Here is a 17,212-nt window from a genome sequence, read left to right on the forward strand (position 1 = left end):
TCTTTCAGCAGACAACCTTTATGGACACAGGACAGCGATCTGTGGCACAGGGAAACAGAAGGAGGCACCACAAGAGACTCTGGTTCCTCCTCTCCCCTTTATTACATATAGGCAGAAAACACAGTGGTTTTTCTCCTGTTTACAAAGGAAAGGAATACAGAGCTTCAAGTCATTTCACATAATTCCATGTGCAGCCGGGGTAAACTGCTAGCTGGCCACAGCACACGATCTCTGGCAGTAGTCTGTACTCCTGAACAGAAGTGACAAAGCACCCCAGTTGACACCAGTAACTTCTCCTGCGGTGCTCTGGGGCTCAAGCTGGTTTGTCGGTAATAAACAGGGCATGGAAACTCCAGCCCAAGTTTTCTGTTCACCCAAGCTGCCGCACACATGGCTCTATCAGTGGAGTTTGGCACAGGATGAAGCCAAGAGCTGAATGGTGACAGGAATACATTCCGAGGCAGGGAGAGGTGCAGAGAAGACTGGTTACAGATCAACACGTTGCTAGTCGCTCCCATGCCACGCACAGACTCTGCGTGCAGAAAGCCCGTGCCCATTTCCCTTCCTTAAGGAATTCGTTTATTCATGTTAGGTACCAGGCTTTCTGCTTTTTTTTTTTTTTTTTGAGTGCATACACATAATAAAAAAGTGACCTGCAAAAGATGACGGTTTCACTTCCACTGGGTAAAGACTACCTCTGAAAACATCTTCAGTTGCTGTCCTTGGTGGCTTTTTGTTTTGTTTTTTGCATTAGAAACACGTACAGGGTTGTGTTTTGGGGCTTTCTGGTAACCCACAATCTTGTGGAATTGCAACACCAAGACTGAAGGCGAAGATGAGACTGTTACATGAAACCGTCCACTCAGAAAGGGGAAAAAAAAAACAGGCATCCCTTCCCCACCCACCCCAAATCACTCAACATGAGAGCTCAAAGCAGATCACCCTGCTGCTGTTTTGCGAACAGGGAAGATACAAAAATAGCAAACGGCTCAAACTCCGAGTAAGCAGAAAATTTTTGATCGTAGTGACTGCAAACCTTTGTCACCAATGGCAGCATAAGGAACTCCTTCATTGAAAATCTTTTGCAGGTCTCCCTTTTAAGGCCTTAGTGTCATTACAGAAAGAGGAATTATTTTTGTCTTGTGCTTGCAATTGCTGCCCCCTAGTGCAGCAAGAAAATCTCCTACAATTTAACAGTTACAGTGTCTAGTTGTCCACAACCGTGCAAAATACAGACAGGGAGGGATAGAACTACCAACAGGTGCTTAAGCTCGTTGCAGATAAGTACTGTCCTTGACGTAAGTTATGTGCCAAGTGTTTTAAACAACCACACAAACAGCCAAATGTTGAGCAACTGCAATACCGCTGCAACTCAGATTCTCAACATCAGCCACAGCAAAGAAAAAAAAAAGAGCACTGTTATGGACATTGAAGAGTTTATCTTCACTGCGTTCCCAGGAGGGAAGACTTGATGCCACAGGTGACTTGGGATAACAAGTCAAATTGAGACCAGTGCAGATGTTGGCACAGAGATGACAAACACCAGCTGGGGCCAGTTCCAGAGTGGATTGTCATGGCAGGAGATCCTGTTGCTTAGCAAAGTGATATTCACGAAGAAGAGGGGACTACTACCCTTCTGTCCCAAAGTTTTAGTCATTAGTTAAGGAACCTTAAGACAACTTCTCAAACTGCAGCAACAGGATGCTGTTGGGTCTTTAGAGATTCAGTCCCAGAGCTGTTTTGGGTTCAGAGGAAGCAGGAGGAGTCTTTTGTGCCAAATCTATAAAGAAAATCGCAAGAGAAAGACGTCAGTTTTCATCAGTAAGAGGGACTGGATCAGTCAAGTCCACAACTAACAAACCATTTCAGAGGTTCTCAGTACTTCCAGCATTTGACCGCATTCCCTTGGAAAGCCAGGATTATATTTCACAGAGGATGCTGAGCTGCCTTCTGCTCTGAAATTTGAGAGTATCAGCTGCCCAAAGAGGAAGAAAACCCTATGGACAGTCCTGTGTAATTGCTCGCTAACAGATTGCTGAAAGGAAAATTAAAGTTTGGTTACCCCCACCCTTCCCTGCCCCGTTAAAGACAGGAGTAGGGAAAACTCCATATACGCCGTAAGTCCATAAATTCTGGTCACTCGCTTAGCGAATAAAGACCAGTTTAGAGCTTAGTGTAAGCAAACATCATACCTACAACACAAGACACAGTAAGCATTCCAGATACAAACACGCAGCAGTGAGAAGAAAACCCCTAACACTGCACAAGCTTAGTTAAACGAAGTCCAAGGACTAGATTCCCGATAGGGCCTTCAACTTTCCCTGTGACTCATGGCAGAATGTCCAGGTACAATTTCTAGCAACGACGGCGACTCTTTCAAGACTGAACCTAGAAGTCAAAGGCAACGTCACTGAGCTCCTGGCAGGGAAACCAGGAGAGCTTGCTTCCAATTGCATAACTGAAAGTGGGAAAGATTCTGGCTCAGACTTCAGTTCCGCTTTCATTTTGCAAGGCTGTCGTCGATCCTAGTAACAGCTAGCTAACATAGCCTGCTGACATCCATACCTCCATCACAGAGAGAGAGCTTTTCCAATTCAGCTTCGAGCTCAGCATCCGAAATGGCCGGATTCAGCACCTTCTGTGGAACAGGAGGCAGGTCTACAGGCTCCCTAGTCGAGTCCTGGAGGAGACTGTCCAGCTCCTTCTCAAGTTCCTCGGTATCCATCTCTGCCAAGTAAAGAAAATGGTCAGTTGCTAGCAAAAGTACGTGCCATCTTCACAGACAGACTGAAGTCCAAGCTTAACAGAGTTGTTACTGCCCATCCCCCCTTCATTGCTCATAGTAATAATAAGGAACTCCCCGGACTTCTTCCAAAGGTAAAAATTCAGTCTTTATCTCAGAGAAAAGCTATTCCTCTAGAAGCCTTTGTGCTGAGGCCTCTAAGGGTAAGAAAACATTTCAGCAGAGACAAACAAGCTGCAGCACCACACACGCCAGAAGAAAAAGAACACCACTTAGAGAAAAAAAAAAAAGAAAAAACAAAGCAGCAGCCACTCTAAAAATAATTTTATATCAACACTACACAACTCTGAACTGAAATCCTCCCAGTACTTAAAGTCTGCAGGGATTTGGAGGTGCACAAATGCTGATTCTCCCACAACCCACTGTCAGGGACTATAACTCCTTATCAGTCATCATTCCTTCTGAAGACACTGGTAGCAACATCCTTGGTATTTTAGTAACAGCCTGTCCTTCCAGGAAGGAGGACTAGTCCTACCCAGGGAGGGAGCAGAGAAGGGATGGCAGCATATAGTAAGTAGCAAGACCACGAGCAGAGAATGAAAGCCCTCAAACATACCTAGACCATTGATTCCTGCTCCAGCCAGAGTCTGGGCTACTTCATCTTGAGTATCACAAAGCTGAGGGCAAGAAACAACACAGTTTGATATAGAATACGAGCTCATCTTCTGTCTTACCGTGGCCAAAAACAGCAATAGCAACCAACAAATAAATCAGAAGTTGACCTAAAGGCAGCAGGCACTACGTGACCAGTTGTAAAAACAGTAACATGGAAGATGATTTAGTAAGTGCTACAAGACCAAGTGACATGCCTGAGGAAACAAACTTGAAACAGAAAAAAAGTCCTCCTAATTCTAGCTTGTTCACGTAAGCAACATGCTTACATTGAGGCTTATGCTAGCAACGGAAGGAAGCTACAGATCAACTTCACAGCTATGAAATGTTTAAGTACATGGAAATGAAGTTGCTAAAGAAGTAACCCTTTTCTGTCTTCTACATCAGCTTACGCAGACAGATTCCCTTCTTCATTTCCATTAACTCAGAAAATTTCCATTTTCCTTACTGAATTGCAGAAGATTACAGGTTAGGCGGTTTAAGACCCTGTTTTATGCACGTAGGTGCATTCCAGCTTCCAAAAGCTGGACTTGTATTTCTTTTTAATACATCTCACTAAACATCTTCTAGGAAAGCTGCGTGCTTGCACAACATTGGTTACCAAAGAGCACATAAAGCGCGCAAGTTTAACGTAAGTTGTGACTATTAGCCAGCAGTAAATGCAATTATGTAAAACCAGACACAGCTGGTTATTTGAATACTTCTGCTCGCTGACCTAAAAAAGATCGACTCTGTCTGCTCTGATGACATACAGAACAGAAAGCAAGCAGCACCAGATGCCTCAGCATTAATATCTGGACAAATCTGCTGTGTACATCTATGTACATCTATGCACCGCTTGCTTATTTCTGTGTGCTCTTATCTCAGTACCTCTTGTATTTGATCCACCAGGTTCTCCGCCTTCTCCACAGTAACATCCTTCATAGACAGTTTCAGAGCTCCCACACCAGCCTGATAGGCATTAAATACCTTGAAGGGAGAAAAAGTAGCATACATTAACTAAAATTAACAGGCAGCGTAAACTCCTCGCAAGACCCACTATCCAAGCAGGACTCGCAGAGAAACCGTCAGCACACACAGAAAGCAGAGCCGCAGGCAGGTTTGTTCCAAGCAATACCCAAATATCAGACTTGCTGCTTCCTGGAGCAGAGAACAGAACCTCATCAGCCCTCAAACACGAGCTCTGAAGAGCAGGTGAAGGACAAATGAGAAGCATGAGGCTACGGTGAGAGGCACAAGACAATATTAACACTACCATCTGGTCAGTCTGGGAAGCGTATATGCGATCCAAGATCCCTTGCACTGCATCCAGCTTGGAATGAAGCTCTTCAATGCGCCTCTCTGTCCTCCGTTTAGACTTCAGACATCTCAGCGCCTGGAGACATTAGATACACAGACCTGGATCGCAAACCAGGCAGCAGTCAAAGGCAGCATACAAGAACAATCCCCACGCAACAAGGCACGTGCACAACAGCTGGTTTTAAGCGCTAGATGTTCCCATTTCTCTTCAGCACACCACTCTGGTCAAACATATCCGTACCTTCACCTTAAGGAGACCCTTGGCCTCAGCAAATAAGCACACCTAAGATTAACTAGACAACACCAGACCTGGTCATTACCTGTAGCTACGGACCAGCTCTAAGACACTTAACTTGTAGTTCCTCCCGAGTAGAACACTACTTACCAATTGCTTTTTGCCAGCTCTACAAGCACTCCGGGCATCTTCTTTACACCTGTACAGATGCAACAAGGAAAGGAAGATTATTCTTCTGCAAGCAGTAGTGTTTTTTTACAAACCGGCAGCCACCCTCACTACCTTGCTCTGATGACCGAGTACCACTGCCTTTCATATACAGCCACCCTCAAACCACTTTTGCTTTTCTCAAGTAGCCCTTGAAGGCACGCCAGAACTTTGCAAAGCTTGCAACACCCACTCACTACATGTTGTTTTCCTGGCGTCAGGGAACAAAGACTAGGAAACCTGCCCTAGGGCATTACTGAAAATACCGCGTTTACTAAGTGGGAAAGAATGACTTGCACTTGGAGGCGGCAGCTTCATCCTTAACTACGTCACAGGAGCACAAAGTTTTGTATCATACGGAAGTTCTTCCCGCCACCCGTCCCCAAATTACTTTTCTGCTTCCTGGGAAAGGGACTCCACCTTCTGTGACAGCAGCTGTTCGCTCTGCATCAACTGATACACTCCAATGTCCACGTCATTCATCGGGGAGACTTTGGCATGAAGACCTCGGGCAAACTTCACGATCTAAAGAAAAAAACAATACACGCTCAAGTTGCTTTTGTCTCCAGAATTTGTGCCTGCACTAGAAATATTTTCATCCTGCTAGAAAGAAAAGATGCTTTTACATCTGGTTTTGTTCGAGCCTTGCAACAGAGTTAAGGAGACACGCCAGTTATCATTTAATTCAATATTAAACCAGACAGGATCAAGCGATGTCAGCATGGAAACAGAAGGCCTCAGTGGAACACCCTGAAGATTTAAAGCTGTCCTAGTGCTTTGAACAGCGTACGGCAACGTCACACTTGTAAATACTTCAGTGCTAAACCATACGGCGCAGAACACTACAGGCAAACGTGCCGCCTTAGAGACAAGAAAGCCTGTGTCTGTGTAGTTACTGACAGACGGGAAAACCCTTGCACAAAGGGAATCCTTGCACCACCGATTCCAGTGGCGTGGAACAATTTCAGTTGGGTAGCTGGGAAAAGTCAACCCGAGAGTAGAAAACTACAATATCTGCCAAGTTGTTAGCTCTCAGATTACACGGACAATATTACAAATGTTTGACGGCGGAAAGCAAGAACCCATCACACATTTATGATGCTGGAGTACATAGAATTGACTTCTCCAAACAAAGAATGCCCGCGTTTAGCCAATGAAGTATTCCTTCCAGCCAGATGAAATGCGAGACAGGGATTATACCACCCAAAAGCAGTCACCTTTACCCTGTACCTTCTCTCCATTCTGTTCCAGGATCGTGACCCTCTTTTCCTTTTGCAGCTGGAGCAGCAACAAGTAGAACGTCCTTTCATCCGGACAAACGCTGGCACAGAGGGAACGCAGCTCTGAGAGGGCAACAACAGGATGAGAAGAAAGCGCAGAGTTCTGGTACAGGCGATAGACTTCCTCTGCCTTCTCCTGAAAGGAAACAACAGGACTATCTGTGAGCCTACGCAGGACTTTTCCTTTTCTCATGGCGACTGCCAAGTCCACACCTGCTTCCGCCCACACACTGAAGTTGAAAAGTTAGACGCGTCGCATTTGGGGCCAGACGGACTTTCAGAAGGAGTTGTAAGGGATATTCAAAAGCACTTACAATACTCGAAAAACATCACACTTAGTGGAACACAAAGTAAGAGTTTTCCACCACAACCAGAGCTACATTGTACAAGTCGTCTGTGCGAATACTACAGAACAACCTAACGACCACGCCGGAAGCAAGTCTGCCTCCTCGCTTCTTGAAACTCCCCTCCCACCCAGTTTAAACCCCCAACTAACTTCTTTAATCCACACTGCAACTGTACTCAGCGCCATTTTGCATCATTTGCGGAGGAAGGAGAAAAGCTTTCCCCATTCCGAGTGTGAGTTACAGTTCACAGAAGACTACAGAAACGACTCTTCCCATCAATTCCCAAACTCCACGTCGAGGCCTGTGATTTTCCAGACACCTTTTTAAGTTCTTCTCCTCTCCCACGCACGCACCCTCTGAAAAGACCGCGGAGTCCCCACTGCAGAGGGCAGGCACCGTATGCTGCCAGAGTAACTACAAATAAAGGAACACATCTAAGGAGCTCTCACATTTCTTCTAGTCTCTAAAGAGGCCACTTGCATGCAACAGCAGCAAGTCCCGGTGCTAATTTTAACAGGCACCAAGAAGCGCCGAGAAAGGGTCCCGAGGTCTCGACCTGTCAGCACAGCACCGCCCCATTTAGACAGCAACAATGAGTTGCGTGAGTTCACAACGCAACCCACGGGTCTACCACTAACAACGTGCCAAAGAAAAGGGTGTTTGAGGGAACGTAACAGCAGCGCTAATCACGTCTGGAAAGGGAAATTGAAAGGAAACGCTCCGAAGCGAAAGCAGCCTTTAATACCGCGCACGCGAGTTCAGCGGAGACGCGACACATCGGGCTGACAGCCAGTGCCCTCCGTGTCACCCATCCCTCCCTAGAGCAGACGGCACTCAGTCTGCAAGTTTCTCTCACACACTACACTTGCACTAACTCCACCCTGAGACGTGCAGCGGTCTCCCAGCGCGCTGCTTGGCTTCCTAGACTGCACAGCAAGCCTGCGCTCTCATCGCTTGGAAGCCAGCAAGAAGCCTCCACATTCATTTCAACAAACATCTGTAGATAGAAACTATTTCTTATCCACACGTTATCACAGCCATCTCTCTACGTTTGTACTCCTTAGGTGTATAAAAGCCTGAAGGCAGTCTATTCAATCCTGATCCTTCTTTGCTAGCACATAAAGTTCCTCACGGATTTTTCTAGAGATGCATAATCTCGAGGAAACTCTCAGCAACACTCACCTGAAGTAGCTCCACGTAAATCAGAACTTCCTCTTCCTCGGGTACCTTACTGTCGCCCAGCACGCTCGAGAGAGTCCACTTCAGGGGCTTCAGGATGAAGACTCCCACGCCCCAGGAGATCCAGCTGCTGTCCACGCTGGCCATGAAGTCTGACTCCCTCTGCATCTTGCCGCGCCTAGAGAAAAGCCAGAGGCAGAACTGAGTACGGTCAGCCTTAATCCCTTCTGCTGGCAGCAAGGAAAAGTGTCAGCATGGAGAACTACTAATCAAAGCATCGCTCTCCGTGCTGTACTTCCACAGTTCCAGCAGAGTTTCCTAACAGCTTCCAGCTAAAATGTGACACATCACTGATGTGTACAAAATGCACAAAGGTTCCCTCTCCTCCCAGGCTTTCTCTGAGCACAAGAAAATTTATTCCAGTTTCACAAGCCTCTCTCTGTTTTCTTACTTGAAACTGATGAAGCGTGGAAGGCCACTCGCAAGTTTCAAGACTACTTCATCTGTGCACTAAATCGCAAACAAAGAAGTGAAACCTCTAGATGTGACAGCAGTTACGGCGCACACGTGCAGACTCAGCTAACCCCCGCTGGTCTGGAACGTTTTCAGGCCGTCAGTCCCAGGCTATGGTTTCACAAGACAAAACGCCTCACTGCAAGCACCAGCCTACAACACTCCTGCACGCCTGTAGGACAGCGCATGCCATTTGCTGCCCGCTCTCCACAACCACCGTTTCAGGGAACGTAACCCAACTTAACACAGAGCTCCTTCCTGCGCCCGCGTCTTCCCAGCACAGCATTTCCCTCGGAGCTCCTGCTCTCCCCTACCTCCTGCGAGCCCCAAGGCACGTCCCTTGTGGGGCACAGCCTCGAGCTTGTGACCCCTGACCCTGCTTTACCTCGCTCAGAGCTCCCTCCTCCCCCCTACACAACACAACCCCACGTTCCCTCGCAGCCTCTCTGCGCTCCCCTCTGCTTTGCAAAGCCGTGGCACGGCACAAAGCTTCTTCGTGCTCACCCCCGCAACCAGTGCTCAGCACTTGTGGGCACAAGCAGCACCAAGCCTCGCTTCACGTCTCCCTGTGCCCCGGCATTTATCTGGCATCTTGCTGCACTCTCCCTGCCGTGGATACAGCGGGCAGCTTCCAAGCTCCTCTCCTTCCAACACCAACCTCCTGAAGCAGCCCCAGCCCCCCCGTACATCCCCAGCACCCCTCTTTCTACGCACCCCACCACAGGCTCCCCACCACAGTGCTAAGCACTCCTCCAGGTGTGAGACCCCCTTTCTGTGCACCCCCATCACGCAGGGCTCCCCCCAAAACTATGCACAGAGACCCCCAGACTGCCCTCTAGCCCCTCACTATTCCCTTGAACCCCATAACAGAGACAGGCAGGCTGCCCTACAGCCCCCCACTATTCCCTTGCGCCCCATAACCATGGGGCAGGCTGTCCTACAGCTCCCCAGTATTCTCTTAAGCCCCATAACGGGGGTAGCAGGCTGTCCTACAGCCCCCCCACTATTCCCTTAAGCTCCACAACAGGGGGGGCAAGTTGCCCTGCAGCCCCTCACTTTTCCTTTGAGCCCTAAAATTGAGGGACAGGCTGTCCTACAGCCCCCCACTGTTCCTTTCAGCCCTGTAATGGGGGGCAGGCCGCCCTACAGCCCCCCACTGCTCCCTAGTGCCCCATAAAGGGGGGACAGGCTGCCCTACAGCCCCCCACTATTCCCTTGAGCCCTGTAACGTCGGGGCCAGCTGCCCTACAGCCCCCCACTTGTCCCCTAAGCCCCATAACAGCTGTGTGCATGTCCCAGATCCCCCCCCCACCCCCTCACAACCCACCTACGCCCCCTCCCCACGCTCCCCGCCCCCCAACCCCTTCACCCCCACCCCCATCTCCCCCCGCCCCCCAACCCCTTCACCCCCACCCCCATCTCCCCCCGCCCCGGACCCCTCTGACCCCCCCTCCCCCCGCGTTACCTGAGCAGCTCCCTCAGCACCGTGCCGAGGCCCAGCGGGACGCTGCCTCGCCTCTCGAAGCCGTGCTGCAGCTCCCTCAGGCAGGTGCGCACCGCACCGCGGCGGCGGCCGCGGGCCAGCACCAGCCCGACCCAGAAGGCCATCTTGCTGTCCCACTCGGTGCTGTTCACCTCGCGGCTCTGCTTGAAGGCCGAGAAGAGGAAAGCCATGCGCTCGTCGTCCGTCTCCCACTCCGGGGGCAGGTCCCCGGCCGGGGCCGGCCCAGGGGGCGCCCTCCCCGGGCTGCACATCTACGCGAGCCCCCGGCTCCGCCGCGGCCTCCGCCCGGCCGGGACCCGCCTGGTTGCTAAGGAAACGCCGGGCGCATGCGCGCTGCCGCTCCGCCCCCCCCCCGCCGCACGACTACTGTCGTACGGTCGTGCGCGTGCGCGGTGCCGCCTGGTGCGCCCCCCCCCCCCCCCCTCACAGGGCCATGGCGGCCATGTTAGGGGGGGTGATGGAGGGGGGGGTGAGGGAGCGTAGAATCCTAGAATCGGAATCATGGAATTATTAAGGTTGGAAAGCTCCAAGATTATCTGGTCTAACCGTCACCCTACTACCACTATCACACACTAAACCATGTTCCTAAAGCGCCACATACATTTCCTTGAACGCCCCCAGGGATGGTGATGCCACCGCTTCCCTGTGCATCCTGTTCAATGTCTGACCGCTTTTCGGGGGATTCATCTCAGCTCCTCCAAATGGCACCTTTGGGGGACTATCACCCATTAAACCATGTCCCTAAGCACCACGTTCAACCTTTCCTTGAACATCCCCAGAGACGGTGACACCACCACCTCCCTGCACAACCCATTCCAATGCCTAACTGCTTTTGAGGGGATTCACCTCAGCTCCTCCAAATGGCACCTTTGGGGGGCTATCACCCACTAAACCATGTCCCTAAGCACCACGTCCAACACCCTTGAACACCCCCAGAAACAATTACACCACCACCTCCCTACGCAACCCGTTCCAATGCCTGTCCACTCTTCGGGGATTCGCCTCAGCTCCTGCAAATGGCACCCTTGGGGGACTTGGTGTTGTTTTGGGGCTCGCCAGCGTATCCCAAGCCCTCAGTAACAGCCATAAAGGGTTGTGCTGAGGAAGCTGAGGGTTTGGTGCGTGGTGGCTGACCCAGCACCTCACTGCATCACCCCTAAACCAAGCTGGAACCCGCAGGGCGCCATGTTGTTGTAGGCAGCCAGTTGTGTGGTCACTGCTGGAAAATTGTGCTGTATGCGTGTAAACCCCCAAAACCGTGCCGGGCTGTGTCAGTGATGCAGCACGCCGCTGCGGTGAGCACAGCCGTCCCAGCACCTGGCCCCTCCGAACGCACAGCTGGTGGTTGGTGGTGGTTCCCATGAGGTTTAAATGTACAAACAGCACACACAAAGTGCTCTGAGCACAGCCCTGGCGGATGCTTGTAGCACACCACAGCTACCCCAGCCTGACCTTGCTGGGGCTGGTGAGAGGTTTGGTGGCAGCGCCGCTTCGCAGGGACTCGGCTTGCATCTAGCATCAACAGAAGTTAGCTTTCCTGTCCTTTCACATATTATTTTTTTCCTCCCTCCTGCTTCTCATGTATGATTTCCATTTTTCCTGGTTGCCCAAGAGCAATAGCCTCGTATCATGCAAATATCAGGATTCAGGAGAAGGGAGGCATGGCTCTCAGGGATTTCTTCATGCAAAGTCTGACGTTTTCAGAGCAAAACTCAATGTTACTAAAAGAAGGGGAGGCAAGCGCTGTTGCTTAAGCAGCGCTGCCAAGTTCTGGGTATTTCTATATCTTCAAATTCACCGTATGTGCTATTTCTTGCCCATGGAAGAAGGCGACAGCTCCGTTTTTTGGCAGAAGGCTGCTGCTCCCCTTCCTGTGCTGAGCCCAGGTTTCTCAGGCTACAGAGGTTGCTGCTGTTATGGTGTGTCACATCAGGGACCTGGAGCTCCCTCCTGGTGTCGAGGGGCTGCAGAGGACGGGAGCAAGTGGGCTTTGGTGCCTGCAGAGCAGGGGAAAAACCAAGCAGTGTCTGGGAGCTCAGCACTAGGGTGCCCTGTCCCTTGTGGGTGCTGAGTAGCTGAGGGCATAACCAGCCATTTCACGATGGAGACAAAACCAAAACCACCTCCAGTGTGTGCACTTTACAGACATTCCAGGTGTGTTCGGTGTCCTTGAGCGGCACAGAGGGAAGGATTGTTTTGGTTTGTGTGCGTGTAATTCCTTCCTCACCAGCTCTGAGTCAGCGGTGGCATGTATGCCTGCAGTCGTCAGCTTAACCCTGTAGCCACTGGGCTGCAGGAGTCACCCTGTGCCCCCAGGGATTATCCAGAAGTCAGAGGTCAGTGCAGGGCTGCGCTCTGCCCTCAGAGGTGCAGGATATGATGCTTGCTTTTCCTCATGTCGCTGCTGGGAGGCCTCTGGAGCTGTGCAAAAGTCGTCCAGGCTCACAACCTCTCCTGGTTTTATTTTTGCGGAGGTTGTTCCAAATTCATTAATGCAGCTTTCATTAACGCTGCCTCACAGTGCCCTGGTGAGCAAAGGGCGCTGATGTCGGTAAATAAAAGCCAGCGACGGCCTTTTTGGAGGGTTCTGTTGGCTTTTTCCCCCTGGCCAGACCTAGATGCTATGCTGCAGGGGCAGCAGCAGGTCCCAGGGCAGCCTTTAAACACACCCTGATCCATGTTTTAAATCAGGAGATGACTCAGCAGAGGCAAGAGCCTATTTTTATCTTCTTTCAAGCTTTCAGTGTCAAGCTGAAATTTCACATTAATCCTTTCAGTGCTGGCCACAAAATTGCATTGCCTTGTAAGTGCGAAGCCATTCATACCCAAGAACCTGCGATCTCTGCAAACCTTGCTGCCAAAACCCAGCCCGGCTGTTCCCTGTGAAGGAGGGCACATTTTGGCCACAAGCAAACACTGTGTCCAGGAAACTATACCACGGGATGTGACCACGAGTCCTCTTCACAGGAACCGCACGGGACTGTGTTTAAACACCTGGGAAAATCGGCCTTGAACCCGTGGTGCCAGCGACTGTTAGACTGGGGCATCATCACATGTTTGGCTGTAAAAAGAGCCAAGTGATGGTCCTAATCCTGCGGGATCCTGCCAGAAACTCCCTCCTGACCTGCAAATTCATCTGTGAGAAAAACTGATACAAACCAGAAATTATATATATATATATATAATATATATATATTTACTGGAGAATATTTATATATTTACTGGAGAACGTCTGTGTACTGTGAGATATTTGGGAAAGAGATTCAAGGCATCATCAGCATATAGTTAAAAATTTGCAAAGAGGTGTAACCACAGCAGCTTGGTCCCTTCATGGGGTCTCAGGCTTATGGGGTGAACCTGAGGGATGAGCCCGGCCCCCTGCAGCGGGTGGCCACAGGTTTCTGTGGGGCACAGGCACGGTCTGGGGTCTGTGCCACCCTGCCTCCTCCCCATGGAGGTTTACCCTGGGATGGCACTCACTGGGGCTGAGCTGAAAGATGGATTTTATGCAGGATGGATCATTTCAAACCCCAGACTACTGAGCTCTATGGCAGTTTTGAAGCAGGCAGATGCCTCGGTTGGGATGAGGAGCCTGAGCCGTTGCTCCTCAGGCTTTGAGCCCGCAACGCTGCAACCACTCTGTCCCTGGCCCCCACCCTGCTGGGGCTTTCCCTCATCCCAAAGCTCCTTTTAAGTCCCGTTTCAAGGAGAGGAAAGGGAGGAGAAATGGGGAGGGCAGGGAAGGGGTAGATCTGAGTTCAGACCACAACTGCTGCACAAAATCTCCCTTTGCTTTCAGCCAAAGCTCGGCCGGGAAGGCAAAGTGTTTAACCCTTTCCCCTGCCCCACAGCTGCATGCTCAGAGGCTGGGAAAGACGACAGGAGAGAGGATGGTGAAATCGCCCTGCTCATCCTGAGCATCTCCAAAACCCAAAAGATAAAGCAGGCAAAGGGAGTGGAAGCTGCTGCCACAGAGGGGAAATGAGGCACCGGGGGTCTCGGTGGCTTGTCCAGGGTTTGAAATGTAAAACTTAATGCTGATGAATATAAAAAAATATATAATAAAAGAAATACAATATCTAAAAGAAATATAAATGAAATTATAATAAATGATGAATATATTTTTTTAAAAAAAGAATACATATATGCATACACCCCAGCACCTCCCCGGGGTTTGCCGTGGATCACAGTTAAAGATGTTTTAAAGATAGACGAGGAGCAAACAGATCCTGCATTAGCCAGCACACGAATATTTCAAGGGTCTGAACCGTCAAGCAGCCAGCTCGTGTGAGGTTAACCACTAACCATGGCCAATAAGACCAGACTTCCCCAGACGGCCGTTTATTACACGACATCCTCTGTGGGCAATTAATTCCTGCTTCGGTCTCGCGCTTCCCCGCTCCCTGGAGGCGAGCCACAGTCCTTCCCCAAATTCTTGCACTCATTTTGTTTTCCACTTGCAACAGAGCTGAGGAAGAGCATGTGTGTGTGTGTGTGGGGGGGGAAATTTGGTAACCCAGAACCCTGCGGGGTGCCCCCACCTCGATGCACTTAATTTACACCAGTTGTGGGGCAGCCTCCCTGGCTTCTGGAGGGGTTTGGACGGAGCCGATCAGGCTGGTGGTGATAAGGAGCGGGTGCTCGCCAGGAGGCCTGGCCCTGGGTGATAAATGCACACCCTTTTTGCCCCTGCCCTACAGATCAGCCTTAAATAGAAAAAGTCCATGCGCCTGCTCCGTGCACGGCGGTGGAAATTCTTGCTGTGCGGGTGGGTGACGTGTGTGCCGCGGCATCCCGGCTCCGAGAGTGTACAAACCCGCACGCCAGGCATAAAGCCGCCTTTGTTCAGAGCTGTGCAAACATTATTTTATAAAGAGGGAGGCTGAGACGGACGGACATGTGGCCGTGGCTTCCTGACAAGTGGTGGAGGGGGAGGCGTCGGGGTCTCGGTGCTGGGGGCTGCCCCCGCTGCGGGATGGGTCTGGGAGCAAGGGGAAAGTGATGGAGCAAGAGGGGAATTGGCAGCAGCACCTGGTTGTGCTCTGAGTCTACACGAGGCAGTCCCATAAACATCATCAGGATGGATTTTTGATCCTTTCCCATCCCACTGAACATGCAAATATTGCAATATTGTGAACCAGCATTTATTCTGACCTAACAGAAAAAAAATTGCTGTCTGCTAAGGCCCTGAGCGGCTTGAACTGATGTCAGTGGTATCCAGGGCAAAGAACACATGATTTTGGTTAAACAAAAGGCCCTGCATACTTTTGGGACTTGTAATGCAAGTACCCACCCAGGAAACAACCAGGAATTCATTTCCTTTAAATCACACTTCAGCTTAATTACTTTCGGCACGGACAGGTCCCGACTTCTGCTGGAGCAGCCCAGATTTCCATTGCGTAGCGCGGCTGCTCGCTGTGCTGCGAGGGTAACTGCCAAAGGGGGATGCTTCCCGAATACCCACATCCTGAGCGGGTTGCCTCCAGCCCTACTGATCCATCCGGACCTGCTGAGCATCGCTGCCTTCCTCCAGGTCCCATCCGATGCCCAGCTCTCACCCGCTTTTCCCGGTTCCCCGAGCTGCTTCCCCGCCGAGCAGCCTTATTCCCGCCCTGCCATCTTCTTCCAAGCTCTCACCTGCACTTGTTGTGCCTTGGGCAATGCTTAAAAAAGGATCAGCCGCTCAAGAGTTACTCATCCACAGCCTGGGTGAGTCATTTCCTAGGGAGAGAGCCTGCCCCAAGCCCTGAGTCCAGTACGCGCTCACAGTATGGGTAAGCCCAGAGTTCAAGGCTGGCAAAAAATTAACAAGTCACCACGTTGCCATCTCAACTCGCTTTTGTTGGGGCAATTTTTCTCCCACCCCATCCACACAGCTGCAGGAGAACCGATTGTGTAATGGCAGAAAGTCCAAAGGTTTTCCGTATATTTGTTTGTTCCCTCCCCGAGGCGATGCGCTGGGATTTCCATGCTCTAACGGAAGGGCCGCAGGATGGGAGCAGGCGCACAGAAAGTTCGTGCAGCCTTTTTCTTTTTTTTTTTTCTTTTTTTTTTTTTTTTTTCCCCTCGGGAGACAAAACCTGTGCCTTTGCTCGCTTGAGACAGGCGCTATGTGATGGTGAAAAATGCAAACCGAAGGAGCACCAAGGAGAACAGGCTCAGCGAAGCGTTCCCGGCGGCTCCTGCCTGAGCTGGGAGCTTCGAAACCAGAAGTTTGGGCACGAAAAGAAAAAGAAAAACCATGGTAAAAAAATAAAATGCTGTGAAACGTGAGCCCAGCTCAGCTTTCACACCAGGCTGTTGTCAAACACCGTACTGAAACCTGCTGCAGCGGTGGTGGCACGAGTTTGGAAGTGCCAAGGGCCAGCCCTTGTCCTCCTCCTTCCTCCCTTTCCTTCCTCCTCTTCCTCCCACCATTATATGGCCCCGTTCGCTGTGCCCAGAGCTCTTGTCCCATCACCTCCACGACGTGCCCAGGGCCAAACCGTGCTGTGCCCGGGGGCTGAGCCCAGCCCACCCCAGTTATCAGGAAAAAGAGGACCAGAGCAAACATCGCTCTGATATTTTATGAGGATGGGCACCTAACAAACAGGGACATAGACAAAGCAGAGATATTTAATGATTTTTTTGCCTCTGTCTTCAATACCAGAGATGGACCCTGGGACTCCAAATGCCCTAAGATGGAGGACCGAGACTGCAGGAATGATAAACCCCAAATTTGTGCACATTTGCTGCTCCACCTGGACGCATACAAGTCCAGGGGGCCTGATGGGATTCATCCCAGGGTACTCAGAGGGATGTCTAATGTCATTGTGGGACCTCTCCCAATTATTTTTCAATGATCTTGGGAATCCGGAGAGGCCCCAGCTGACTGGAAGCTGGCAAATGTGCTCCCAGTTTCCAAGAAGGGCAAGAAGGAAGATCCTGGCAATTCCAGGCCGGTCAGTCTCACTTTGGTGCCTGGTAAAATTGAGAAAATTATTCTGGGAGTTATTAAAAACCATCTAAGGGACAACGCAGCAATTGGTAACAGCCAATGTGGGTTCAATAGGGGAAGCTCATGTCTAACAAATTTATTTCTTTTCACAAGATCACCCAGCTATTTGATCAAAGGAAGCCAGTCGATGTAATCTGTCTGGATTTCAGCAAAGCTTTCAATACTGTCTCTCAGAATATCCTTCTGGACAAAACAACCAGAATACAGTTAGATAAAATTATTATAAGATGGGTGAA

The 17,212-nt window shown here is 50.4% G+C and overlaps 1 protein-coding gene across 1 annotated transcript; it reads right to left on the reverse strand.

The window, feature by feature from the left end:
- Positions 1-78: 78 nt before the first annotated feature.
- CHMP7 (charged multivesicular body protein 7) lies at positions 79-10,314 on the reverse strand. The gene is made up of 10 exons (XM_040538410.1): positions 9,941-10,314; positions 7,966-8,140; positions 6,387-6,572; positions 5,548-5,681; positions 5,100-5,148; positions 4,671-4,790; positions 4,286-4,384; positions 3,360-3,420; positions 2,566-2,727; positions 79-1,780 (listed from the first exon to the last, which is right to left on the reverse strand). The coding sequence occupies exons 1-10, from the start codon at positions 10,228-10,230 to the stop codon at positions 1,716-1,718; spliced, it is 1,341 nt and encodes a 446-aa protein (XP_040394344.1). The 5' UTR covers positions 10,231-10,314; the 3' UTR covers positions 79-1,715.
- Between the last annotated feature and the right edge of the window lie 6,898 nt (positions 10,315-17,212).

This window comes from Cygnus olor, chromosome 27 (assembly GCF_009769625.2).
Source record: "Cygnus olor isolate bCygOlo1 chromosome 27, bCygOlo1.pri.v2, whole genome shotgun sequence".
Taxonomy (NCBI): domain Eukaryota; kingdom Metazoa; phylum Chordata; class Aves; order Anseriformes; family Anatidae; genus Cygnus; species Cygnus olor.